This window comes from Excalfactoria chinensis, chromosome 5 (genome assembly GCF_039878825.1).
Source record: "Excalfactoria chinensis isolate bCotChi1 chromosome 5, bCotChi1.hap2, whole genome shotgun sequence".
NCBI lineage: Eukaryota > Metazoa > Chordata > Aves > Galliformes > Phasianidae > Excalfactoria > Excalfactoria chinensis.
In genome coordinates, this window is record NC_092829.1 from 13994209 (window position 1) to 14020475 (window position 26267).

The 26267-nt window shown below is 36.5% G+C and overlaps 1 protein-coding gene across 7 annotated transcripts in view; it reads right to left on the bottom strand.

The window, feature by feature from the left end:
• UNC79 (unc-79 homolog, NALCN channel complex subunit) overlaps positions 1 to 26267 on the bottom strand; it is an 88097-nt gene that overhangs the window by 14023 nt on the left and 47807 nt on the right. For 6 of the 7 annotated variants that reach the window (XR_011903743.1, XM_072338146.1, XM_072338148.1 and 3 more), the window contains 13 exons: positions 24224 to 24331; positions 20145 to 20261; positions 18256 to 18339; positions 15907 to 16009; positions 13895 to 14035; positions 11227 to 11265; positions 10363 to 10475; positions 10191 to 10276; positions 9091 to 9264; positions 7925 to 7993; positions 7230 to 7340; positions 3735 to 3839; positions 1705 to 1782 (listed from right to left, as the gene is read on the bottom strand). Coding sequence is in view for 6 of the 7 variants with exons in the window: in XM_072338146.1 (XP_072194247.1) it covers positions 1705 to 1782; positions 3735 to 3839; positions 7230 to 7340; positions 7925 to 7993; positions 9091 to 9264; positions 10191 to 10276; positions 10363 to 10475; positions 11227 to 11265; positions 13895 to 14035; positions 15907 to 16009; positions 18256 to 18339; positions 20145 to 20261; positions 24224 to 24331 (1328 nt within the window). In the remaining variant the exon portion in view is untranslated. The remainder of the gene's footprint in view (positions 1 to 1704; positions 1783 to 3734; positions 3840 to 7229; positions 7341 to 7924; positions 7994 to 9090; positions 9265 to 10190; positions 10277 to 10362; positions 10476 to 11226; positions 11266 to 13894; positions 14036 to 15906; positions 16010 to 18255; positions 18340 to 20144; positions 20262 to 24223; positions 24332 to 26267) is intronic. The other variant, XM_072338147.1, reaches the window with a different exon arrangement.

Genomic DNA, 26267 nt, shown 5'->3' on the forward strand with positions numbered 1-26267 from the left:
CAGATGCAATTGCAGAAAACAAAATTCAGTCAGAGATACAGATGCTCTTATGTTCACATGAATCACAATGGAAAAACAGGGTAAATGACTGGCTTTGTATATTTTCTCTGTAAGCATCACTGAAATGAACATCACTGAAATTTGTTAGTTTTTTTGTTTGTTTGTTTGGGTTGGTTTCTTTGTTTGTTGGTAGTCTGGCTGGCTGGTTGTTTTTTTAACTAACCTGGGGTATTCCTGTAGTAGTCATACAGCATTCAAAGTAGTTGCAATTTTGAAAGGAAGATGCAAGGGAGAGAAGGAATAAGTCTAATTCTTATGAACTATTTCTATTTGACCATAAAGATGTAAGCACTGAGAAGTAATCTGTACTAGAGCAAGAAAAGCCCCAAAAGGAAAACAAAGGGATTCAATGTGGCACTTGTATTCCCACAGCACAAAGTTTCATAGTCCCTTTCCCAAAACAATGAAAAATGCCAGTTTGGCCTTTGGCTAGTACAAGACATGCCCAAGATGTGCACAGTACTCAATGTAACAAAGCTGTCAGATTAAATAAAGGTTTCCAAACCAGAATATCATCTTTCAGAAGATAATATGGCTGACCCACAAGGTATCATGTAATGTTTATACTTTAATTGTCAAAGGTGAAGATGATTCTAGTTGAGTTCTAGGGGAACTAGAAAAGTTCAATAATCCTCAAAATAATGTCTTTATAATTGCCTCAATTTTAGGGTCCAAATGATTTTAGAGGATATAAGGATGAAATCATTAAATTCAGTATCTTTCTTCTTACAGTAGCAAAGAAAACAAACAAACAAACAAACCCGTTGCACCCCACATCATTGGCTCAGGACAAAATACTGCAAAATGTTATAGAGGGGGGAAGTATTCTTCTCTGACCTTTATTTAATCATCTGCACTTTGAAACACAGAAGCTGAGTGCACAAATGAATCGGACTTAGTTTTGACCACAAATTTATCAAGCCATAATTGAGCTTTAGTGCCTGAAATTTGAGAAACACTTAGCATTCTATTTTTAAGCAATTCATTCAGATGATTCTCATTTTCCTAAGTTAATATCAGTCTACCTGGTGTTGAATTATACCACTTTCTGTCTTTTCAAATGCTATGCCCATCAGTTCCCTTGACAGAATAACGAACAGTGAAGAGCGGTCACTGTCAGCCCTGTCAGTATATCCTCCATCCAGTTTATGTGGAGCATTGAATAACAGAATTATAAAAGATAAGAATTATAAAAGATCCAGACCTCTGAATAATGATGTTCCATTACAAAACCTTCCCTCTGAGTTTCTGTTTCATTCAAGCAGTGAGCTACTTGGTTCTCTAAACTTTTTCTGAAGCAATCACTTTCTTATCATGCCTTTCTACAGCAATGTCAGTCTACTTACTTAAACCAGATGTAAATTAAAACATTCTGTTGGGAGGAAATAAAGGCATTATTAAAGATTTAGCTCCAGCTAAAGTTAGACATGTGACAGAAGATCACTAGCAAGAGCGAGGGAACCGGCATCAAGTCCAAAACTTTACAACGTTAACAAAAAGGTAGAAGCCTATGAGCTACTGAATGCAACACACCTTGCCAACCATGGAAGAAATGAAAAAGAACATTCATATGAACTGTAATGAGCTGATAAGACATAATTTTAACAACCAAAACTCAAAGATGGATTTTGATTCAGTACTTACTCCAGGCAGAGAGGCAATCATCTGTTTATGCAAGATTGTTGATTCAGCTAGTTTAGTTCCAGCATCTGCACAAACAAACTAAGAAGAAATTAAAGATGAGTTATTCTTGAATTATTTATGTAGGAGCCTGAAGACTCCATAGCTTTATTAAGATCATTTTAGATCTCTTCTTGCTTATATTTGTTGTAATTTGCTTGTAGAGTTCTCTTCCATTATAATCAATTTAGCTTGTTCACCATTATAAATGAATAATTTTACAGAAAAAATTTGCCTTTAAACATCAACACACATATGCTGGACAGAATCAATTTAAAGAACCTTATATAACATTAAATACCTCTTTATAATCATAAAGAGGTATCTTTGCCATTCCCTGGATACACCAAATACTCTTCTTTCATCCTACATTAAAACAAGATAGAGGAAAATAAGGCAGAATGCCACATTCTTCACTATGACACTACAGTGCTTTTACTGAAGTTCTACAATGATGAATTATATGAACATTTTCAAATTGAGAACGCACTGGTACAATATATGATAACTTTTGCATAATAAAGGCAAAAAAAAAAAAAAAAAAAAAAAAAAAAAAAAAAAAACAACTCAAAAACAGGCTCTTTCTGAGACAAAACCAGCACCATTCTGTTACATTAGACTATCTCTACTTGGCCAGATTATGCTTTTACTTCCCTTGCTTTCTGTTGTTTTTTTGTTTTTGTTTTTGTTGTTGTTGTTTTTAAATTACAAATCCCTTGCCCCCAAATCTCTTTTGCCTACATCACTCATACATTAGATCCACTAATATCGTTATTTAATCTTTATGCTTCAAGAATGCATTTGGCAACCTACAGATGATTTGCTCTTGCCTAAAACTTGTGCTAAACTCTACTTGCACTTGAGCAACTTCTGACTATCATGATGCAAAAAGATAAGGAACAGACAAATAATTACCACATCTCTTCTTAACATTGTCTGATAAGGTACATATGGAGCGTCGTGTTTAGATGGGAATGTCATCTGAATGAAGTGAATTAACTATAGAACATAATTATCTACATTATACTACACTTATAATCAGAGCTATAAAAATATATACTCCTAATAATGTATAATGTATTAGATACATGACTGCTCCAGTCAGTAATTAGCAGACCAGATCTTCACATAAATTTGAATCACTAGATTTACAGTAGCTGAAGATCTGGACAGAAATATGAGTAACCTAAACAAAACAGGTCAAGTGTACTGATCTTTAGAGGATGACCGAACAAGCAAATTCTAATGAGACTAATATAATTTAAAGTCAATAGAAATCCTGAAGATATATGCTGATGAAATGTGAGTAGGAGAAAGGTACTGGGAAACAAAACACTGCACGAAGAAGCAGTTCCTATGGAAACCCATGGAACTGCAGTATGTAGATGATGGCTTTAATTTGCTAGTAAAAATAGAGGAAACAAACTTTTTGACCCTTAACCAGGATATCTATCTGGGATTGGGATAAGTTGGTTAAAATTCTCGTACTTTGTAAAGTGAGATACAGTTGTGCTCATTTTTGCACAGATGTCAACAGTTACACTGAAGACACCATATAATCTGGAATAAATGTGGGTGTCAAACATACATTCCTAGAAGCTCCTTTGTCAGACAGCCTACAAGTGATCTATCATTAAAATAAAACTCTTTTAGGACAAAGCTACATAGTGGAGCAGTGCAAGAAAGATTAACTTCTTCTGTAATCTAGAAGTCAGTCAACAAACACTAATGCACACGGTATCGAGCTGCAATTCTGCACCACTAAGTCAAAAAGCAGTTAGTGGTTAAGTTATTGGAATTGGTCTTGGTTGGGACTCAAAATAGAAGTCTGAGATTAAAAATTAAAAAAGCAAACTGCTAGAGCCTGAAATGCATGTATTTCAAAAAAAATGCTGACATTGCTGGTACTTTCAGTAACCATGTTGAACTCTTTTAGTTGGATTTGGGCTGAGATACAATCCGGATGAGAATAACATGAGGTAGATCTCCTGTACCTGGACCAACAGCAATAGATTCATGTCTGGTAATGGTGATTTTAACTTCAGTGCCTGCAATAACTCCAATATGACACTGCGCGTCAAATAGAATTTGTCCCTTTCCTGCAAAAGAAGAACAAAGTATTATGAATGTTCTGAAATTCACTGGCACCTACCAGTAAACCACAGCAATACTTTTCCTCTAAATTCAAAATTGTAAAAGCTATAGAAGTGTAGTTTTTGTTACTATCTTACAAAATTCTACATTTTTGAAATTCTAAAGTTCTTGGCAATGAGAATAATTTTTGCTATAGAAGAATTTAATATTTCATACATGGCAGGTTTTATAAGACTGTCAGATAGCAAAGGCAAGCAGGGTAGATGTTACTGCTTACTTCCTTATAGACAGAAAAAAGGAAAGTAGTAAGGACTGACATAAGAAAACAAAACTGGCAATAGTCTTTAGCACCATCCTCTCACTAAATTTGCCAAAGGTATTCTAGATTTTACAGTATATATTTTTGTTTTAATTCCCCACTAAAATAAGGCTGTCTGCGGTAATACAGTTTTAACACCGATTTTCATTCATTAGGCTAGCAGTACTTTTCCACTTACACAATAAAAACCGTTTTGACTACAGCTGCTACAACAGAAACATTGTAAAACATATGGTAAAAAACCAGCCAATGGAAATTAGAACACAGAAGCCTAAGAATAGAGCTGTAGAACTGAAACAGCAAGGCGGTTCAAGAGATAAGAGCAGTTTGTTACGTATCTTACATTGACATTCTCTTACTTCATAAGATAAGATAAAAATGTGAAACAAATCCATAGCCTGTTAGTGACCTCCACAACTCAAAACCTTTGATCAGCAAAGAGACTTACACTGAACTCTCTTTCAAGTGAACATTAGAGAATAAAAATGTTTTCTAATAAAGTGTATTCCAAAATGTGTTTATGATTTAAAGTTTATTAGCTTTTGTCTTCTTTATCTCAAGCACCTGCGTGATCACTTGAGTGAGTTAAACGTCTAACTTTTCATTTAGTAAGGGCCTCAGTTCCTCTGTGTCATCTGCAAAATGGAATAACACTCTTTTCTTCCTCAAAGAAAGATTGTAAGGTTTAATATGTGAAGCTAATTTCCAGCTGCATGCAGTAGCAAATGCAACTTAAAATGAAAGGAGGTGGAGAATATGAGTAGCTGGAAGACTGAGCTTTGATTAGTGCAGACCAAGAAGCCAGTCACTACTGTTCCTCAGAAAGATGATGTCACCACACTGTATTTGGGTAATACAAAGCCAAGCAAGTGCCTCCCACAGCATCCACATGTCTTTCAATGAAAACGATTTTAAATATCAGCCTTTGATTTGGAAAAAGGCATTAAAACAGCAGAATTGTATGTCTGTCATGGAGATTATGATGCCGGTCTGTGAGTGAAAGACCTGACTTCAAGTTCCTGTATTGCCCTAAACAAGTAGAACTTTGATTTTCAACCTCAGTTCTTCCAAAATGTCAACAGTAAAACCTTACTGTGTACAGTTTAGTGGAATACTGCATTTACTTAAGAGTACATTAGTAACAACAGTATGTAACACTAAGTTTAGAATAAAGCTTCAGTAGCTGTGTGAGATAAGAAAGCCAAAAAGTATCCCTAAGAAACCTGTGAGGAAAACTGAAAATGAGATGATAACAGTGAAAAAAGAGATACTACACTCAACTGAGAGTTCCAAAAGCATTGGAAAAAATGCCATGAGGTATTAGGAAACTGCTGATGATTAAGAAACAAAAAAGATCTGGAGTGATCAGGAGCATTGCTCTCTTCGAAGTACATACTAACTGCTACTAGAAGAGATAAAATTCCTTCATAGTACAGCTGGAAGTTGTTCTGTGAGTTTTGTTTGAGCCGGTAAAAACTAACAATTAATTCTGAACAGTTGTAATGCTCACAAATTATTTTCCTTCTGCAACTGGCTTCTACATGGTACTCTATCACAAACAGCACTATTTGGTTACAGAATGTCCACTGTGGAGAAACACAAAGAGTGCAACTAGCTTGTTTTTTTCTAAAAATATTAATTAATTTGTTATTTCTAATGTAAAACCATGGCACATTTTCAGCAATAACCTGGATAACGTATCATGGGGTTCCACTAAATTAAGCATTTTGTGGACAAAAATTTCAGGAGAATATTCACTATTGATTCCACTTATGGGTCACCAGGTTGCATTAAACTAAATCAAGAAGGAGCTTTTACCAAGTGCTATAATCCTAGCTTCCTGCATGCATTCAAGATACAATACAGTTATAGAATACTGAACCAGGAAGCACGCGAGAAAAACACTAGGTTGTTTAATATCATGTTCTAATAAAATTCTATTTAAATAACTGAAACTTTGGAGGCAGTGTGAGGGGAGTGAAACGCTTCCTGTATTTCACTGTTTGCTTTAGAAGGCATACATAAAATTGACTCATCACATCTCAGATAAAGTGGTTGTTTCAATTTTAAGTGTGTGGGTTTTTTTTTATTGTTTCAGTGAAACCTCAGCCCATTCTCAGTTAACACTTTTCTCATTTTACTTTGCCTTGCCTGGAGCCTGAAATATAGATCTAACTCAGATTACTTCCAGAATTTCTTCTGTACACATTATTGTTTTTTTCATAAACTCCTCCCTTTCAAATGGGACAAAAAAGTAGTATTTGCTTGCTGCAATTAAACATACTAATAGTTTCTCTTAGTACTTCAAACCATTGCATCTGTTGAAAGGTTCTTGTGTTTTCTTGTGGGACATATTTTCTATGAGTGTCATTGCTTTTTTTGTTTCATTTTTAATGAATATTCATTGATATTTTAAGTCTTGCATGCATTAAGTGATGTTAACATCTCACAAACTGCAATAAGAATGAACCTGACAAGTAACTGAGTGTTATTTGTATACTGTACCTTTCAACCAGAATCTTAAAAACATTTTCCAGGTCAACACATTCTGTTTTCTTTTCTACACAGCTTAGAGCTATGCACACCAAATGAGATACCTAATACAGAATAAAACAGGATCCTAACTTGTGGATCCTTCTGCTTTAATAGCAGTCTGTTGCCTCCCCTCACAGCTTGGCTCTCAAGTGGTACTACCAGGAATGTTTAGCACAAAGCATGTGGCTAAATCCATGCACTAGGAAATATATGATTACACAGACAGTCATACACGAATACCAGATGTCATCTCTAAGAGCTGAAAATTTTCAAAAGATGCAAAATAACATCAAAAATTCTTCTATGAGCAATGCTTTCAGTAGGTTCCCTTTATCTATACTGGGAACATGTAATTCAGTATTATTAATAGGCGCTGCATCATCATCACTAGTTGATTAGCCAAACTACATTAAAACTGTTGACATGTCTGAAACTTGACACTGATTTAATCTTCACTTACAAATATCCTACTTGATGGCAGCAGGGCTTTGTCTGCCCTATTTTCAGTGGTCTCTAATGGAAGATATAGTCTCATAGTTACCTTAGTGAAGGCTCGGTAGCACAAACCACACAGCTCCACCAGGTAGGCCAGAGTGAAAACAGCATTCTGAATGACAAAACTTAGTAACTTTGAAAAAGGCTCCAGAAGACTCTGCAATGACATGATTTTGGGCAGTTAATGACTGGTTGCTCAGCAAAACAAAAGGCATTCCAGCTCAGAAATATCTGGATGGAACACCATCATTACTGTTAGTTCAGAAATAATTTTGCTGCGATTTACACTGCTTCAGTCAAATGGCTATTCTATCAACCAAATGACTTCATGCTTGTACAACAAGTTAGAACAAGAGGAATTTTGAAAAGTTTCTTCACTAATACAGTGTTTATGAGACATCAGAGATTCTACGGTGTTTATGCAGGAAAACCTTGCTGATCTCAGAGGAGCTGTACAAGTGAGAACTGCAGAACTGGCCTCTGAGGAAGTTCATTCCCACCTTTTTTTTTAGTGGAGAATATCAGATCTTTAAGATATACGCTCACACCCACAAAGGAATGCAATCCCATCCAAACTTCACTGTAACTTGGATTCCAAAGCTCTTAGCATTCTCCACCGAGTATCAGATTGCACAATTTTATGCTTACGTACAATGTTTTCCTAGCTAGTTGATAAGAACACAATTGCAGAATAATGCAGGTTGGTTGAACATGAGGCAACAGAGTGTTCTTGAAACTTACCCTGGTGGCACTAGTGGTGGGTATCTTCAGCAAGCAAATCATTATCCTTAAGCTAGAATCTAAAGAACACTGTGGATATTTTGAAGGGGGGGGGAAAAAAAAAAAAAGTTAGCATCTTTCTGTATACATCTCTTACTTTTAGTGGTGGCAGCTATTAATAAGCTACAAGTGAAGTCTGAAAAATGATCCCTGATCACTGATTTTTAGTTACTTTGCCTCAATTTACTTATTTCTGAACATGTAATCATACCCCCTCAATGGCAACATACTACCTCAAGTCTCAAGAAAATTTCACGGAAGTGCTGGTTTTAGAAAGTTACGTTAACCTTCTGTATTACAAAAATCTCCTTGAAATACATTCCCATTGCAATGAAAATGGATTTAAAAGCTGAGTGAAGTAGCACCATCTACCTCACTTCTGTGATTGGCCTGGACTACGATATTTCTCTGTACAACTGCACCCCATGACATTAGAATAAGCTCTGGCAATAGCTGTTCCAGAGACCCCACTAAATATGTTCCCTAAGGTGTAATTGATTTTTCTTCTATGTAAATCATACAGTTTGCAACAGTGAATGGGAATTTTGAGGATCTGTCTTTTGTCTCACCTTGTCCCAGGTGCAAACATCTAGAAGAACAAAGAGTCACATATGACCCTGGAGGAAGGAACAGGTGATTGTTTTACTTGTACCACTACTGATACTTCCCATGAATAAAGTGAAATCATAGTAAGCATACCATCTAAATGGACAGAACCAAGGAATTTAATGTTTCATATAGCTTGAGAGTGACACAGTTTAAAAGATAAGTCAAAGTTAGATGTTGGATCCTTCAGCTCACATTCATCAACATGTCTTTGCACATAAGAAATTATTTCTTGGCCCATTCATGCTGTGAGAAATGAAGTCAGGGTACGGAAAGTGTAGAGGGAAAAAGTAACTAACAAAGAGTGAAAGAGTACTCTAAGGTCAGAGTTGTTATTGTTTGCTGTGGAAGAAATATTATTAAAGAGATAGGTTGGGAGTACAATAAATTCAGTCCTCTGTAAATGTTAGTTGCATCATTAGAAAACATTCACAACTCTGGTTCTCATCCGCAGCTTTCTCACTGTTTCCATACATCCTGACCAGAGGTAGTAAAGCTCATTTCAAATGTCGATATCATACCTTAAGTGGCAAAACACAAGGGAGTTTGGTAAGGAAGGTCTGAAACTGATTACTAATTGTAGTCCAAAGGTTGCTGGGAGAATCCATTGGCAAGGCTTCCATAAAGGTAGCAATATTTTCCAAACAGCGTAGCATCGCACCCCCTGCTGGTAAATTCTTTTTGTTATTTAAACCCTGGGAAAGAAAATGACAACTATAAACAAATGGAAACATGAAAACAGGTCTGCTTAAACAATATTTGGAGTTTCAGAGGTTAATTTTTCACATTTACATACATCTTGTATAGTACTAATGATAAAATGTTGTCTGAAGAATTTGACCTGAGTATGTTAAGCCAAGTTCATCTCCTAAATTACTGACCAAGAGATTTCAAAAGCTTAAGATGCTGAACTTTGAGAGAAAATTTTATACACAAGGTCCTAACTCACATGCTGCTTACATTGGCAGGAAAAAAGAAAGCACAACTCATATTAACCAGTAGCTTGTCCATATTTTCCTTTGGCTAATTTTAAAGAAGACATTAATATTCAGTAAGCAATGCACAATTTTTTCGCTCATGTACTAAGGACAGGACTGGAAAGATGTAAATAATTTTTAAGTTCAGTCAGAATCTTTGTTTGAAGGAACCCCCCATGTTCTTGGAAGAACAGGAGAATGGGAGTGACTAGCACTAGCAGGATGCTAAAAGTTAAAATAGAAACAAGCCAAGAGCACAGAAGGAAGTTGCTGAAAAGCAGGCAAAAGATCTTTGGATTGTTTAGTGAAAGTGTCATCAGACACAGATGGGAAGGCCAGTACAGGAGGATAAATATTTCTGAAAACCAGAAATAGTGCTGAGAAAGAGATGGTCTAAGCTGCTAAGGAGTAAGACAGCTCCTAGAGCTGGTCTGTGGAAGAGAAAAAGAAATAAAAGCTATCAGTGAGAATAAAACCCAGAAGAAGCATGGTGAGGATCCTGCTTCCAGTAAAACAAACAAACAAACAAAAATTCACATTGCTTCTTGTGATACAAGTTTGAACTCCTAATCCATGAGGAGAGGAGGAGTTTGATAATGCCTAATAAAGCCAGCTATATTAATAGAGAGGAAAAGCCAACATACCTCTAATAGCTGACTCAGAGCAGCGATAGAACTCAGTTCACTGAAGTCCATAAGGGATGTGGCTAAGGTCCGTAAGAAACTTCCATCTGAAATTGGAATGATATTTTTTCACTGCATGTTCATAAGGGAGTAATTGTAGGGGTCAGAAATGTACTTGGGTGCTGTAGTTCACCTTTAATATTGCTTTGGAAGAGCTGTGGAAAGATGCCATTGGGAGCCAGCTGATGGAACACACAGCGGAGGAACTGTTTGGCCACACCTGCAGCATTTCCAGGGATCATCATGCTGAAATGAAAGAAAGGAACAAAAAGTAGAGAAGTTGTCTTGCAGATGAAACACTGGTCTAACCTGTAAACACTATGATAATAAGACCCTATTTTTTTAAATTACAAAAGTGTGCAGTTATGAGAAAGACATAAACAGAACTTTCCTGACTCAAAAAAAATTATTAATTTCACTTTGGTAACTCAGGCCAGCTATTCAGAGATGGAATAGTTGTGTACACATCGCTAAAGTATTTGTCTCAAAAATAACTGCATTTTTCCTTATTCTCCACATATTTTTGCTTGTCAGTTTGTCAGGATTTGAAATGAATACAATCCTGCTCTCACCTTGTGGATTACAGTGGCACAGATTTTTGGTTTTACCATAAAACACATGAGAAATAGGTAAACGTGCACATTACAATATTAATTCGACTCTGGCAGTATCCTTCAGGAGGCATCTTTAAATGAATCTAATTAAATCTGAATATTATTTTTGTATCCGCTACATATGAACACAAGTTCCTGTTCATCTTCAGAAGACAAAAAAATATTTGAATGAAATGAAAAGGATGAGCTTTTCTTCTTACTTAGAAACTTAAAAAAGAAGAAGAGAGAGAGAGAAGGGAGAGAGAGGAGAGAGAGGAGAGACAGGAAAGACAGGAAGAGAGAGAGGAGAGAGAAAAGTTACATTTAATTGTTTTCATGGCCAGGGAGGACAATGCTTGAAATTCGTTGCTTGATTTTGGATATAGTATCTTTTGCTACTATACCTTTCTGCTTGATTAGAGAAACTGGTACTTGATGCCAACCTGCAACAAAAATAACAGTAATTGAAGCTCATATGCTTTTCATGGCTTTTTGTGCTCCATTTTGAATAAAGTCAATAGGTTGTCTAGTTAAATAATAATAATGATGATAAAAGTTTTACAGAATATTTAAAATGCTACCAGAAATATCTCCTGAAGTGCTCTTAAATTCACGCAAATCACACTGGAACAACATCTAAACTCTAACCAGCTCTGCAATGTCACAAATGCTTCCCAGATTTGAGGACAATTCTACTTCACTTCCTGTTCCAGAATGATGATAATGAAGTGAAAACTACTGCCACGTGCATATCTAAAACAGTTATTAATCTAAAAGGATGTGGCAAAGAACAAACTTTGCCAAAAGCTGAGTACTGGCTGCATTGTTTCAGATTAACACAGCAGCACAAACTGAACCAAACTTCTCCATGTAGCATTCTGAAGTGAGGCGTAAGTACGTGAGAGCTCTTAAAATGTCAGATGAGAAAGTCGGGGTGCTCTCAAAAATCACATCATTCATTTTTAGTACCTAAATATTGACTAGGAAGCCCAAAATGCAAATCCAATTGAGAAAATACTTAATACAAGCATAAAGCAAACCACACACTTAATATGCAGAACATGTAAACAAACAGAATCAGCACTTACACTATCAAAGCAATGTACAATTATTCCTAAAAGTCACTAAAAGTTGGAAGCATCACCTACATACAAAATACTATGCAATTTTTACTTTCTTCTGTTACACATCAGTATTTCAGCTGGTATAAGATGAAACTGATTTGCAAATTCAATGAAAAAGACCAGTTTGCATCAGCTGATGAACTTGCTTTTAACATTTATCTTTTATTCAAGATCCTTTCAGGGTAGATTTAGCTTTTGCTTAATTCTCTGCCAGCCTCAGTTCTGAAGGTGGTTTCCTCTTCAGTCTCCACTGCAAACCACAAGACAAATCCTAAAGCAGCTCAGTCACATGCATCAGCATAAACCAGAATGGATGATTTCCATTAATGATGCATGACAAGCTGAACACACAGTGTACATTCAGCCATGAAATAATCTCAGGTTGAATACTGCAGTGGATTGAAGATAATATAATACTAAATATCTTCAGTTGTTCCAGAATAAATCAGAAAAAAATATATATATAAATATCACAAGAGTCCATGATTCCAGTGCTGTTAAGAGGAGTCCAGGCTAAAAAAACAACAAAACACAACATATTTTCTGATGTGCAAATTTATTATGAGTGAAAATAGCTCTGAGGCCACTTTCAAGCAATACAAGCCTTGATCCTGGAATAACTGAAGCATCAGTTTACTTTAAAGTACACACAGATTTCTGCAGAATTTGGTGACACTACCCATATGCCAATACACATCACAGCTATTTCCAAAAATCTACTGAATGTTCAGAAACAAAAGTATAACAATTTTCCTCGGAAGGAAATCAAAGTCATATGCAAAGTTTCTCCTCTCCACCTGAATGCTATAACGCATGCATGTTGAAGAGAGGTGTTGTTTTTATTGGTTTGTTTTACAATAAACAAAACATTTAGATTCTAGTTTCCAAATGGAAAAACATCATGAGACATGAACTACATTAAAAACTTGGGAACATCTAAAGCTTTTTGAAATTAACAGCTTGTATGTGTTTATCACTACCACTCTAAATATAATTTGAACAAACTCTCATCGCCATCTCCACTTATTGCCTCATTACTTACGTTCAATACAATTCCTTTCTAGATAGCCACTTACTGCACTTAGAATTTGCCAGAAAAGGCAGCTAGTAGGAACAACATGGGACATTTACCAAAAATACTCCATGCTACATGCCATCTGCTGCTTTAAAAAATCAGCTTCCTCCAGAGATGCAGCATTCCTTCTTCAAAGCATAGAAGAAGTTAAACCACTCAGCCCTCATCCCTGTTAATTTATCTTCCAGTTGATTCACTGTCTACGGCTTCTTAATGTGTGTTAGCTCTGTATTTACAAGAATCACACAGAATGGAAAGCATCTGCCTAGGTTAGAAATTTTGCCTTCACCAGAGTTCATTAGCAGTGATTAATGAAATTGAAGGGCTTAAATAGTAGCTTTGTTCAAATGGAAGTGGGAGATGGGGAGGCAGGCCTGTAAAGAGCCATATGCTTGCATAAGTCAGTCAAGGAACTTCAGATACTGAAAGCAATATGGAGAGGAAAGCCATGCCATTTCTGCATGCATAGTGCTGCTCAGAAGTTTGTTCTGAACTACATAGAATGCATCACTCCCACATCTTAGGCAACGAGTTGTGGAAGCAGCTGAAGCAGCAATGACAAGTGCTACAATATAATGGTGCACTTGAGTTATCCAGTGCATACTAGGTAAAAGTCGCAACAGAAAAACAGCAGAGACACCAAACATTTAAGACATTATCAAAGACAACCTGATTGAGCGGCTGGCTAGGAAGCCAATGTGCAAATCTTTAGATTTAATAAGCAAACAAAATATGGTTGAGGAACCTGAAATGTTCTTCATGTAAGCAGGACCTGATGCTATATATAGCTTCACATAATGAAGTTTACGTAACCTCAATTGCAGGCACCAAATTCTTTTAATCATATGGAAATGAGGTCAGTCCTGAATTTACCTTCCAACAGACTGCATGATGTCCAACAGCAGAGGAGCAGCCAAGTCTGGACTAAGGTGAATGAAGGTTGAGAGCACAACTATCGCAAGGCCTAGTGTTTCTTCATCATATTCTTCAAGAATTGCTCCACAATCATGGCATCTGCAAGGAACAGTAAAAAGGACATTGAGAAATTCAAAACAATGCATGCAGACATATTTATGTCTTTTTAAAGTACTAAGATGTAGTACTTTCTATTCGGAATTCCTTTAGTAAAAAACGTAATTGTGATCTTTCTAAAATTTACTTAAGTCCGTGGCTTTCAAATATTAATAAAGGTTTCCACTAGCTGCACTGGCTGTTTCTACACTGACAAAGGAAAAGCACAATGTCAGTCTAAGTTTTGAGTCCTACATCCTCCAATGCTTAGCTACTTCCCTCACTCTGTAGTGGACTGCTTCAGTTTGCACTTACCCAAAAGGAATCTATCACAGTCAAGTGTAGCCCTAGCAATGTTAACATCAGCCAGTTCACGCCACTTGGTTTCAGGCAAGGGCTCATGTCCCTGGCACTTTTTTATATAGCAGCATGACAAACAATAACATACATAGACTATCTCAAAAAGATAGAATAATTTCACATTGTATTTTCTGTCATGAATTATGTGTAACAAATTATGCAACTAGAAGCAATAATCTGATTGGCCTCCACAGCATTTATTGCTCTTAAGGAAATGAAAGAAGGAAATGAAAGAACCAGTCAGGGGCACAGAGCCTTTGGAGATACCTTCATTTTCATGACAAATTTGCTGCTGAGTCTCTTACTCCTCCTGAAATACTAAAAGACAACTAAAGAAGTTCTGAAAGAACTCTCTAATGTCTAATTATAAAGAGGATGTCAGGAGAGATGAGACAGGCTTTCACAACTCAACATAAAAAAGCAAACCAATGTAGGAAACTAGCTTATCTCAGCCCAGTAGGAAAGTCTGCTCAATTTGATCAATCAGTTGCTAATGACTCCAACAGATTCTGATGCTTTAATCTAACTGAATTGTACAGGCAATTTTCTTGACTTTGTCAGTAAACAGAAGGAAAATATGCCAACAAAGTAATGAAAATCAACTTCAGCTGGTCCACATGTTATTAGGTGTTGATGCTAGAGTTTGGAGAATTGACCAAAGGATGTGTCAAATATAATCCTAACTTTGGGGATCCTTCACTGTGTCACACTATAAGTTCTGCTTCCAGTCACAGCCTGCTCAGTGGCCTTAATCAGCAATCATTCTGGTAGATCTGTCTACTGGACTGATCACAGGAGCACAGTCAGGAACTTACAGCTTCTATTCATAGTTTTTCAGTAACTCAGCACATAGCTCCCTGCTGACAGCTTTCCTTCTCCATTAAATGAGTACACCTAAAACTTATTTCAGAGGCATTTTAACCAACAAGATGTTTGCAAACCTTTTGAGATCGGAGCTATGTTGGCAATAGAAGTGCCGATGGGTAATCATGACTTTCTACTTCAACTGAAAACCAGAAGAATTTGAAAAATAACCTTTTTACTTCCTAAGGCAAAAGTGGTTTCCAGTGATCACAAGGAACCACTGATTTAAAACAGGGAACAGTACAATTTCATCCATTTAAACAATTGGTTTTAATTAAAGAAAAATCCCAAACTTCTGTTACCCAAGTGTCCTTAGTAGGCTACATATATTGTATATTTCTAACCATTCAATTAGCCAGTTTTAAATGAAGGGTAGAAACTGTCTCCCTTCCCCTTCATGTTCATACAGTAGCCTGAACTGTAATCTCACCAGTGCAGGATCACAGATAACTCACTGAGTTAGAAACACATCTTGTGGGCAGCGTTTTGAAATCTTTTAACTTAGAGTAAAATATATTAATTAATTCAAAAAAGATACCATACAGTTAAGAGACAGAAAGTTAACTTCATTTCTGTTACGTATATTTATATTTAGTTTGATCTATATGAGGTTTAAATAGCTTTTTGAAAGAAGCAGAAAATGAACTTACTTGTCAGTCATCACAGTGGGCTGGTCATCAGCAAATTCTTCTGGTGCAGGTACAAACATACTGACTATACTGGGCGCAGATAACAAGCTAGATTTTGTGGCACCTTTAGGCAATAAGGAACAATAAAAACAGAAAAGCAAATGAAAATCACTAAGCAGAATCCCAAACTGCATTGGCCTGATGATCAGGCTCGTAAGGAAGAGCCATACTGTGCACAGAAGAAAAATGTATGTCAACAAAAGTATATAGCACACTCCTCCAATTAATTATAACTATAAATTAAAAACAGATATATCCTTGAAAAAAAGATAACAAAGAAAATAAATTCTGGGAAGTGCAGGTATTGGTTAAACTACTCATGTTTAGAAAGAGAGGATAATTCTACAAGTTGTATTAGACTGGAAGATTTGCTTCCTTCCCTCATACTTTCAGGGAATCACCTTCTCACCGCTCTTAATGATGCAAAGAAGTAAAAAAGTTTGTATGCCTGACCCGTGTCATCAGTTTATTCACAGCATCCCTAACAGAGGCATGAGGGAAAAATCAAGCAAGGGACAGTTGGAAGAAATAATTTATAAGAACTTGAGAAACACTGACAGCAATGGATGGCCGGTAATTAGAAATGCTTTCCACTGAAAGTCTTCACACAAGCATCTTCATTCTTCAAAACTGAGTTTTCCAGCTGGGAGCCTAGAGATAGCATAACTTTGCTAATATATGAGGTTCCTTTAGCACTAGGAAAATTGTGCACAGCTGTTTTCAGACAGATGCTTACTTAAATTGAAAAGTTGTGTATAATGGAAAATTCAAACTGTTCTTGCTTACATTCTTTTTTCCAGAATTAGACCAGTATAAGGTAGCCTGAGAGTCTAACCAGTATGATAGTCTTCCCCCTTAATCCCTTTGTTTGCATTAAGCATTAGTGATAAGTAATTGCAGGAAAGAAAAAAGAAAAGAAAAAAAGCAGAGGCAGTAGGACTCCAGCTACTCTAGTTGCAAAGAAAACCTCAGGATGGTGAATGCAATGTTAACAGGCACATGGATAAGCCATCAAAACCTTCTATCAAAGTTATGGTGATAAACAAGTCATATCATTTATCTTAGGTGCATTTAAGGTGGTCATTTAAGTATTGGTAGTTTTTCTCCAGGACACCAAGATAGAGAGATTTAATTCTTATGGAAAAATATCTTTGTTGCTTTGTATATCTGGCGTGACAGAGACTACATTACAAATGTTCCCATAAAATTCAGCTCCATTAATGAATCCAGGGAACTCAGCTGACAGACACCATCATACCTTGTGTAAGCTGCCCCAAAGGCATTTCATTCCAAATCTCTGTCTATGACAAACACATTTTTTAATCAACTTTTAGAAAAGTACCTATGCCTTTTTAATCTGAATTCAATCACGTGTTAATGATACCAGCTTTCTTTCTGGTTCCTTCAATCTGTAGATTTAAATTTAACATTAACATTAACATTAGCATGTTCTGACAATATTTAACTATGGAGGTGGCTTCTCCATGGATGCTAAGTTCAGAAAGAATTTCTGACAAGATAATCCCAGCTATTACAGGAAAATCAAATTTAATAGCACTTCTCAAGCAAAATAAGAAGCTCAGAAGCTTCCACAATATTTGAACTCAAAATATGAGTGTTGAGTTTTGGTTTCACAGGAAGACATTTTACTCAGGAAAAATATTTCTTTACATACAGAATTCACTACTTCATAATTGTTCCCTGAGACTTATTTGGATGAAAACAGACACTCCAGGAAATCCAGAATACTCTCCATAAATGTAGGACATCATCCAGAACATAAGAAATAGATTTTCCATATATTTCTATCCAATTACTTTCCCCTTCACAAACAAATCAAGATCTCTCTACCATGATTTAGGAAGCTCACTGTCATCTTCTCCAGACAGAAGGCCCATTGCCGCATGCAAATGCTAATAGCTGTCGTAATGCAGGACAAAATATTGGAATACAGTTCAATTATTCAAAAATGTCCTTCACTCATTTACTGAACAGAAGGAAAAAAAATGTGATTTAGTTTGAAGAAGGTAGATTGCTGCCACGTTACAAGATTGTAAGAAAATCCACACATCTTTGGTTATGAGGATATTGAGCTGGCAACTTCCAGCTTGACAGCACAAGCCCAGACAGAAAAAACACTAGCAGAAAGCCAGTGCCTTTCATCAGCTGACCCTGTTTTGAATGAATAGATTTGTCTAATAGTTCTTCAAGACAGTTGAGGGATTTAAAATAGTTGAATGGAACACAAAATTCACTGTTAGTACTCTTTGAATCTACTCTTTGATCAGGTCAACTGGACACTGAACTAACCTCTGATTCTTAGTGGTGGTCCTTCCAAGTCAGGGTTTAGGCAAACTGGGACATTGCATAGCCTCTTTCCATGTTGTATCTGCTCTGTGAATAAATACAGAACTTTAGTCTCCATCACTATGAATCCAGGATGTCACCAGCACAAGATATAAACAGTTAAACCAAGAGAAAGACCAAAAGGGGGAGAGGGAGAAGGGGAAAAAAAAAAAAAAAAAGGAAAAAAAAAAAAAAAAGTTAAGTTTTAAGCATAAAAAGAGCAAAAGAAAAAGGGAAAAGAAAAATAGAAGTCCACAAAGGAAAAGTGACAGATTACAGAACATCAGTGAAGGCATTTTTGAGAAATCTGACTAAACAAGAAATGTAGAGCTAACTGTAAAGATTCAACTAGGTATGGAGTATAAGAGCCACAATAAGAGAAAATTAATGTTTAGAAATATCATAGAGTAGAAATTCATGTATAGCTTGTTCTGACAGATGCTAGGCATGCAATGATTTTAATGTACAGATAACAAGCTTGAGAAAGGAAGTTTTAAAATAAGAAATGAGAATCATGGTACCTACCCGTGTTTAAAAAAAAATAGAAAGCATGCATGGACCAAGCTTGCATCAGATACTTTTGCATTATAACAGTTGTTACACTTGAGCATAATGACTCTCAAAACTGTAGTGTGACACTGAAATGACTAACAGTCAGAATGACAATTTGTCCTGAAAAAAAAAAATTAATCTGTCTAAATAGTACTTTTACTCTAAAGCTAGCAGTGGAAAAAGGAGACTGAGAGATGCAAAGGTTTCTGGAAGAAAACATTTTACTTAGTATCTCCATGACTGCAGGCCTTTAGTTATTATGAATGTTACACAGAAAAGTAGCAGATGTTATGAAGAAATCCATCAGACTTGGAACAAGGTTAACAAGATGGAGCTCCTACATGGTTTTGAGTATGGACCTGTTCTTCTGAAACGTAGGCTAAATACTTCTCACAGAAGTACAGTAGTAACTTTTTAATCTCTAAAACCTGTCTGAAAATGGAAGTGATACCAACTAAGTCTCTTTAATAAACAAACTATCTTGCTGATATAACCATTGCTATTATTGACAAATTCTGAGCAAGCTACTCAGCAGACTGGACTACCAGAAAGGGAAGACCTGAGGTATACACTATACCTTTACCATGCTTCAGATACAAGATTTAGGTTGATGGAAGTGGAGGCTGAAGACTGAATATAAAGCAAAACTTCAAACACAACTGTCCAGAACTGGTAAACATTCATTCATCACGCCAAATTCCACAAGAGATTTTAAGCATTCTTTTCTCTGGACACATGTGGACCTGCTCATAAATTCCTAAGAAGCATAATTCCATAATGTCACTAACACCAAGATGGGCAGTTAATTATCAAGTCTCTAATACGAAATATAATTAATTCATTGTCTGCTTTATTTTCAACCTGAGTGGTGAAAAAGGTCAGGAAATGGAAAAAGAAAGTTTAGGTGTTCAGCATGAGCTGGCAGAAACTTCTTTACAGGGAAATGAAACTGGATAGTATAGCGTGCAAATCCTTAGTAATCCACTATAAACATATATGCAAAGTAATGATTCCATGCACCAAGGATGAAATTCTATACTTAATGAAATCAACAGCAATACTTTAAGCTGGGTTCCCAGTATGCAAAATTACGGGGACAGCACTGTACCAGAGGGGCTACATCCCAAATATCCCAAATCATACCAAGTGAGAATCTGCTATTTATTATGCAGTTCCTCTTTAGACTTGAGATTTATTATTTACCTGCAGAGGTAGAAAAAAACACCTACTTCTCTAGTGGATTCATACAGAAAATAATTGGTTTAAGGAAATAAAAATAAGGAACAATAAACGCAGCTCACCAGTATCCCAAGTGCTGATATTGTGGGGAGCACTAGACTGGTGTTCCAGCTGCCTCTTCATTAGCTGGTTCATTGTCAGAGCTCCCAAAGAGCCTCTTTTCATTTGTCTGAACTGAGCTGCAAGTCAGAAATGCAAAAGGATTTCAAGGGCTCAAACAACATGTAAAACTACGCTTATTTCCTGAACTTACAAGCCAGTATGAGGTAAATAGTGATAGGACACAAATTGCTCGCTCAAGGATCCTGCTTGAATCAATATGCACTTTTCACACAGGTACACAGGGTAAAATTATGGCCAAACGACATATCACAAATGACTTGGATGTAGGATCTTATCTAATGTGTCAATTATCAGTGCCTTTTTGTCACCAAATAACACAAGTTCTTCAAAATACTTGGTATCTTTGCAGCGTAAGATACCACCCCAAGTTCCCATGCAGATAGGTGATAAACTTACACACAGTGTACTGAGAAAGGAAACGCAGTTCTCCCCTCAGTAAAGTGTGGAGAACTACTGTATCTATGCTCTCTACTGGGGAAAAAGAAAATCTGTTCTGCTAACTATGTTCCACCAGCATTCTCCATGCAGAGGTTTCCTAAATACTTGCCACTCAGGCATAATACTTGCACATTCTTCTGAAATGTGAAGCCAATGTGCTTTTGAAAATGGGTCTACTTCATAACCACCCTTCCATTCTTCTTACAAGGAGCAAAAAGCCTTTGCCATTTCCTTATGTGACCATTTATAATACTTAAATGAGCATTACTTCACTCTGACATGGATTCGCCTCACTGTACAACGATTCCAGAAAATAATAATAATAATAACAATAATAAAATAAAAAAATAAATCCACAGTTGTGGACATACTATTTAAGACTTTTCTGGTCATGTATCTTCTGAGTGCTTAAATGGAGGAAGAAATAAATGATATAATATTCCTGACTTTCTTACGTTCCTCCATTCATAAGAAAAATCACATGGAAGAACTGTAATACTTCCATTCTGCCAGCTGAATGCAAGCAATAAAGTATATTTCCACCACTGAAATCAAATTCATCCTTCACAGTATGAAGACAGAGACTACAACTGAACAAACCAGGCCTACACACATCTCCATGCAGGAAAGCTTTACAAACATTGCTGTAAGCACACGTTAGAATGCCTTCTTCAGGAAGGATCATCAGCAATTGAAGGTAACAAGGCTCAACAACAATTCAAGATCTCCTAATGATTTTTTTCATTTGTACCTGTGTTCCACATTGTTTTAAAACAATGCTTTAAAAAAACAGGATGTATCCTAAAAACAAAAACAAAGAAAAACCAACAACTCCTGCCCTTTGTGTTAATAAGCACAAAGATAACTTCGGTGGAAGTTTGCAGGCAAACTATTTTACCAGGTAAAGTATTTTAAGCTTTACTTTTTACCTGTTCAGTGTATCAGAGTGCATTTAATTTGGTATTTTTGGTACAAGTACAGCCTCCTGCAGCACTGCTGCAAAGCAGCCCCTGTATAACTGCATTTCTGGAATGGAACCAGGGCAGGACATTATTAAGTGTTTCCCTTTTTAAGTTATATTGCAGCTGTTTTTCACATAAAAGTATAAAAAAAACCATAATTTTCATCAATTTCGGGGCAAGAATTTTAAGTAGACGCTTTATCACTTTATCAAGTACAGAATTTCCTAATGAAAGAACAGCAATTAATGTTAGAACTGACAAGGCTGCTTGGAGTGCAGATGACTGCCAAATTTTAGAAAATTATCTCTCTGAATTTTCTTAACAGCTTTTGTAGTTAGAATTAAACGTTCATGCACATTTCCCATCATCAGGCTACTATTAAGCAGGTTTGGATTTCTACTTTTATCTACCTGATCTCTCATGTACAACAATGATTTCAATTATCAGGAATTAAAGAAGAAAATTCAAAAATGTAAAACCCAAGGCTGTCAGCCTTTGAACCGTGTTGGAGCCAGGCTGACTGCTGTGGACCAGCATGTGACTTTCTCAGTCTATCACTGACTGGTGATATAGGGCAGGAAGTGGTTCATGATCAGGTGAAAACACAAGAAACCTGTGAATCATGAGGGGATAAATAACTTCCATATATTATTTGCTGAGTCTTTCATATGAAGACACATAGCTAGTGATCTAATCAATCACTTTGCTGAGGAATTCTCTCTCCAAGAAGTCCAAAGGCAGTATCTTCCTATCGCATTTAATGACATGCTTTCTGTGACCTAGTACTTGTTGAACAAGCAATGTATCTGTTTGTATTATGCAGTGCCCTGTGTGCACAATCCTGATCAGCATTTGTTATGCAAAGCACTGTAAAGGCATGTAGTAAAAGGCCAAAAATACTTCAATTGAAATATACAAGGGACACAATGGATGTTCCCATTCTCCATTTTACAGCTGGAAACTGTTGAGCTATAACATCTACAAACTCCTTCAGTACACAAGGGTGAATTCTATCTGGCCTCATGGACTTAATAAGTTATGCTTAAATGTTGAGCTGATACAGCTGCTCCCTTACAATTCCTGTGACCAGAAATGGGAAAGTCAGTGCTCCCCTAATCATGGATCTCCAGTTCTGAGGTTCGGGCAGCCCAAGTTAAATATTGAGGTAATAAAAGGCATTAAGCCTCCACCCTTTCCTTCTCCTTACTTTTTAGGTTCCCTCCTCCTACTCTTTCAACCTGACAAACTTGAAAAAGCCTTTTTTGTTGTCTGACACTACAGTAGGCAGTATCAACTCAAACTAAGGTTTGGCATTTCACATTTTTTTCCTGCAGATGCAAACTACAGCTCTGTACTCTTTCTGTGAAGCCAGGCCTTTCCAGTTTATTTCCAGGCAGACTTCCCTGTTCATCAGGCCAGGCTTCTGCCCTACTTACTTGATTTTGCCATACAATGGGATCGCGCACAAAGTATTGTGGTTCAGAAACACCCTCAAGTACCCCCTGGGATCTCTCCACCCGCCTGTTCTTTTTTGCACCTGCTGCTGCTGCCTCTGTTGCTGCTGCAACTACCAGGGCATTCTGCAGCTTCCCGCCATTTTGAACTGCTCAGTATGATACAGATACTACTCCACATTTCATGTATTGGAATTTACAGAAACACAGAGCACTCACTGAAACCAGACAGAGATATGTCTTAATCGGCGGCTATTTAGCTGCTTTTCTGACTGACTTCTATATCATCAGGTGAAAGACAAGTGTTCAGTTCTATGAAATGCACATCACTCAAGATGCTTTTGGCAAAACCAGAGAGGAAACTGCTGTTCCAAGAGCTAATCCAGCATGCCACAATAACATCATCCCATAATAGGGCTGATACTTTGATCTAGCAGCTCACTGGTACCAAAGCAGATCATCATTTCCCCTTCCTTTTCTACTATCCATAGATGCTGTCCCATCAATCCTCACATATCTTACTTAACATTACCTAGATGGACACACAATTCTGGATCTTGTTAGATTATTCCAAGATGCCTCCACCTTCCAATGTTAACTACACCTATCCTACTAGCCATGTGACAAAAACTTTTTAAATCAACCTTGCTCACTTTCCCCTGAGACATGTAAAGGACTCTCAGATGAGAAGTTAATGCATTTCAGCTGAGTGGCACTTAAAAGCATTTTACAAAAATCGCAAGAGTTTTGTTCTGTTGTTTTTTTTTCCCTAAGGTAAAACAGTAAATATGATGAAGACCACAGTAATAGTCCTGTAAAGCTCTAATACTCTGCTCTGTGCACACACAGTTGACAATGTTTCCTCTTGCTGTAAAATAAGCATTAAGCTTCAGCGGAATTCTGCTTTTATCTGCTACCTCAACTAAATCAAGAAAACCACATTTGACAGATTTGCAACAACAAATCTTGTTGTTACTCACTGCTAACATCCTCAACATAGATTTAACCAATCTAATGATGTCCAGCACAGCCATGTTTCCAAAAATCAATAAAACTCAGAGGGCGGTATTTGCCATATATGGTATGTATCTGATGTATAAATACAACAAGAAATTCTTGAATCTTTTTGAACAACAAAAAATCTTGAATCGGGGATGCACTTACTTGATATGGAAGAGTGACTACTTGTCTCTGGGACACCTGCTTCAAGGGTTGGTGCAGAAGATGATTCTCTTGGCATTTCCAGAGTTGAAAGTCCTTTGGCAGCAGGATCTACATACAGAGATTGTACTTAAACTGTCAGTGTTTATAATTGATAAATATTTTCCATCTGCTTTCATGCTGGATGTCTTCTCCACATTTTTTCAATCATCCATTTACCATCTGGCATCCGCAGCAGTTCTAAAAGGACTCGGTGGTAATGTTTATAGATGCACAGGGATCTATTACTTAAAATCACTTTTTGAAGGAGATTTGTATGTACACTCAGAGCTCACAACTAACAAATGCACATAGAGTTTGATTTTGATCCAATTTAAAAATTGATTAACAGGACCATCAACATGTAAATATTTATCTGTGCTGTAATGAGACTCAGGCAGGAAATTCTGTATCCTACAATTGTATAGTTGAAGAAACAATCACCATTTGCACATTTAAATCAGATACCACTTTTGTCAGAAGCCCTTCTAACACATATGGATGTATAATGGGCTGGCAAAGCTCAAATAAGGCTTTGAACTTCCAATCACTGCATTATGATGGTGATACTAAGCCTACTTAAACTAATTACAACACATGTGTTCTCAAATAAATTAATTAGTAAGGCTAAACAAAGGAAAACAGACGCATGAGACACATTAAACTACTCAAGTAACTAAATTACCTAGTTATGCAAACTGACTGTAACGTAAGTGAGCATTTAATGAGTCATTGTGACTGGTTTATGATCCCTTTGGATGACAAATGTAGATGCCTGCCATTAAATGACTACTGTATATGCTAAAATCCTAACTTCCACGTGGTGTTTCAGAACTGGGACAGTCCTTTCAAGACGTTTCAAGGATGTTTTTTGTAGGGAATTCATGAAAAATTACTAGTGGTTCTCACTATTAATTTAAAAAATACAAAATTGAATCTAAATGCTTTTAATGACCATTGTTCTCAGAGAACCTGTGTGAAAGGTTCAAAAGCACTTGGCTCTCTTTTGTTTTTACAGAGCTTCAGCAGTTCATCAGCTTACTGGTACCACAAATGGAACATTCAGCCTCAAACAAACGTAACAGCACAGTTACAATCACATTCAATGATTTCTCCTTGTAGAACTGGAATATCATGAATCATAATTGGAAATTATACCATGGTTCCCTCTGAAGTAACTGAGAAATAAGTGAGGTCAAGCATACTTAAGTATTACTATTCTCTTCAAAGAAGTGAGGCCTGGAGGAGTTTCTGATTTTATAATTAATTTGTTTTTATAAAGACTGATAAAAATCCAATCACTGAAAAATTCTTAAAAGAAATAGCCATAGAAGAGGCAGCAGAATACATTTTTAACTCTGTTCTTGATACATTTGGTTGAAGTCTGAACAGTTTAATTGTACTTTCTCTCTACCTGAAGAACTTAGTAACAAAATCCTATACTGAAATGATCTGAAAAAAAACTAAGGATGCATGGGAGCACTCCATAGTTTTCCACATTCTAGCACTTCAAATCTTTAATAACTGCAAGCCTTGTAAACTTTATGTATACCCAACTACAGTAAAAAAAACAGAACATGAATGTCTTTGGTACTAAATGCTATCTGTAGTTAATTCCATGTGCTCTTAGCTCTGCTAAGTTTGCTTTCCATTTTGTTGTCCACTGTCTTATGTCTGCAGAAGAAATAAGGGACAAAATTCACTCTATATAGAGAAAGATCAGCATAATATGGTCTAGATTAAAAGGATAAAAGGCACAGAAGAATGACAATTTTACTGACTGCTCACATAAATAAGTCATGGAGTTCCACCCCCTAACTTTGATATGAGGGGCAGTGGTTTTGTTATTGAGCTCCAACTTCCTTTTCATATGGGCTCTCCCCTGGACATGGATGATACCTGCATGGCTAGCACATTCCTTGTGAAAAACAAACACCTGGAAACATTAAGCTAGTTCAGATTGCACCAAATCAAATATCTCTCTCCATATACCTATCTGTTGCAAAAA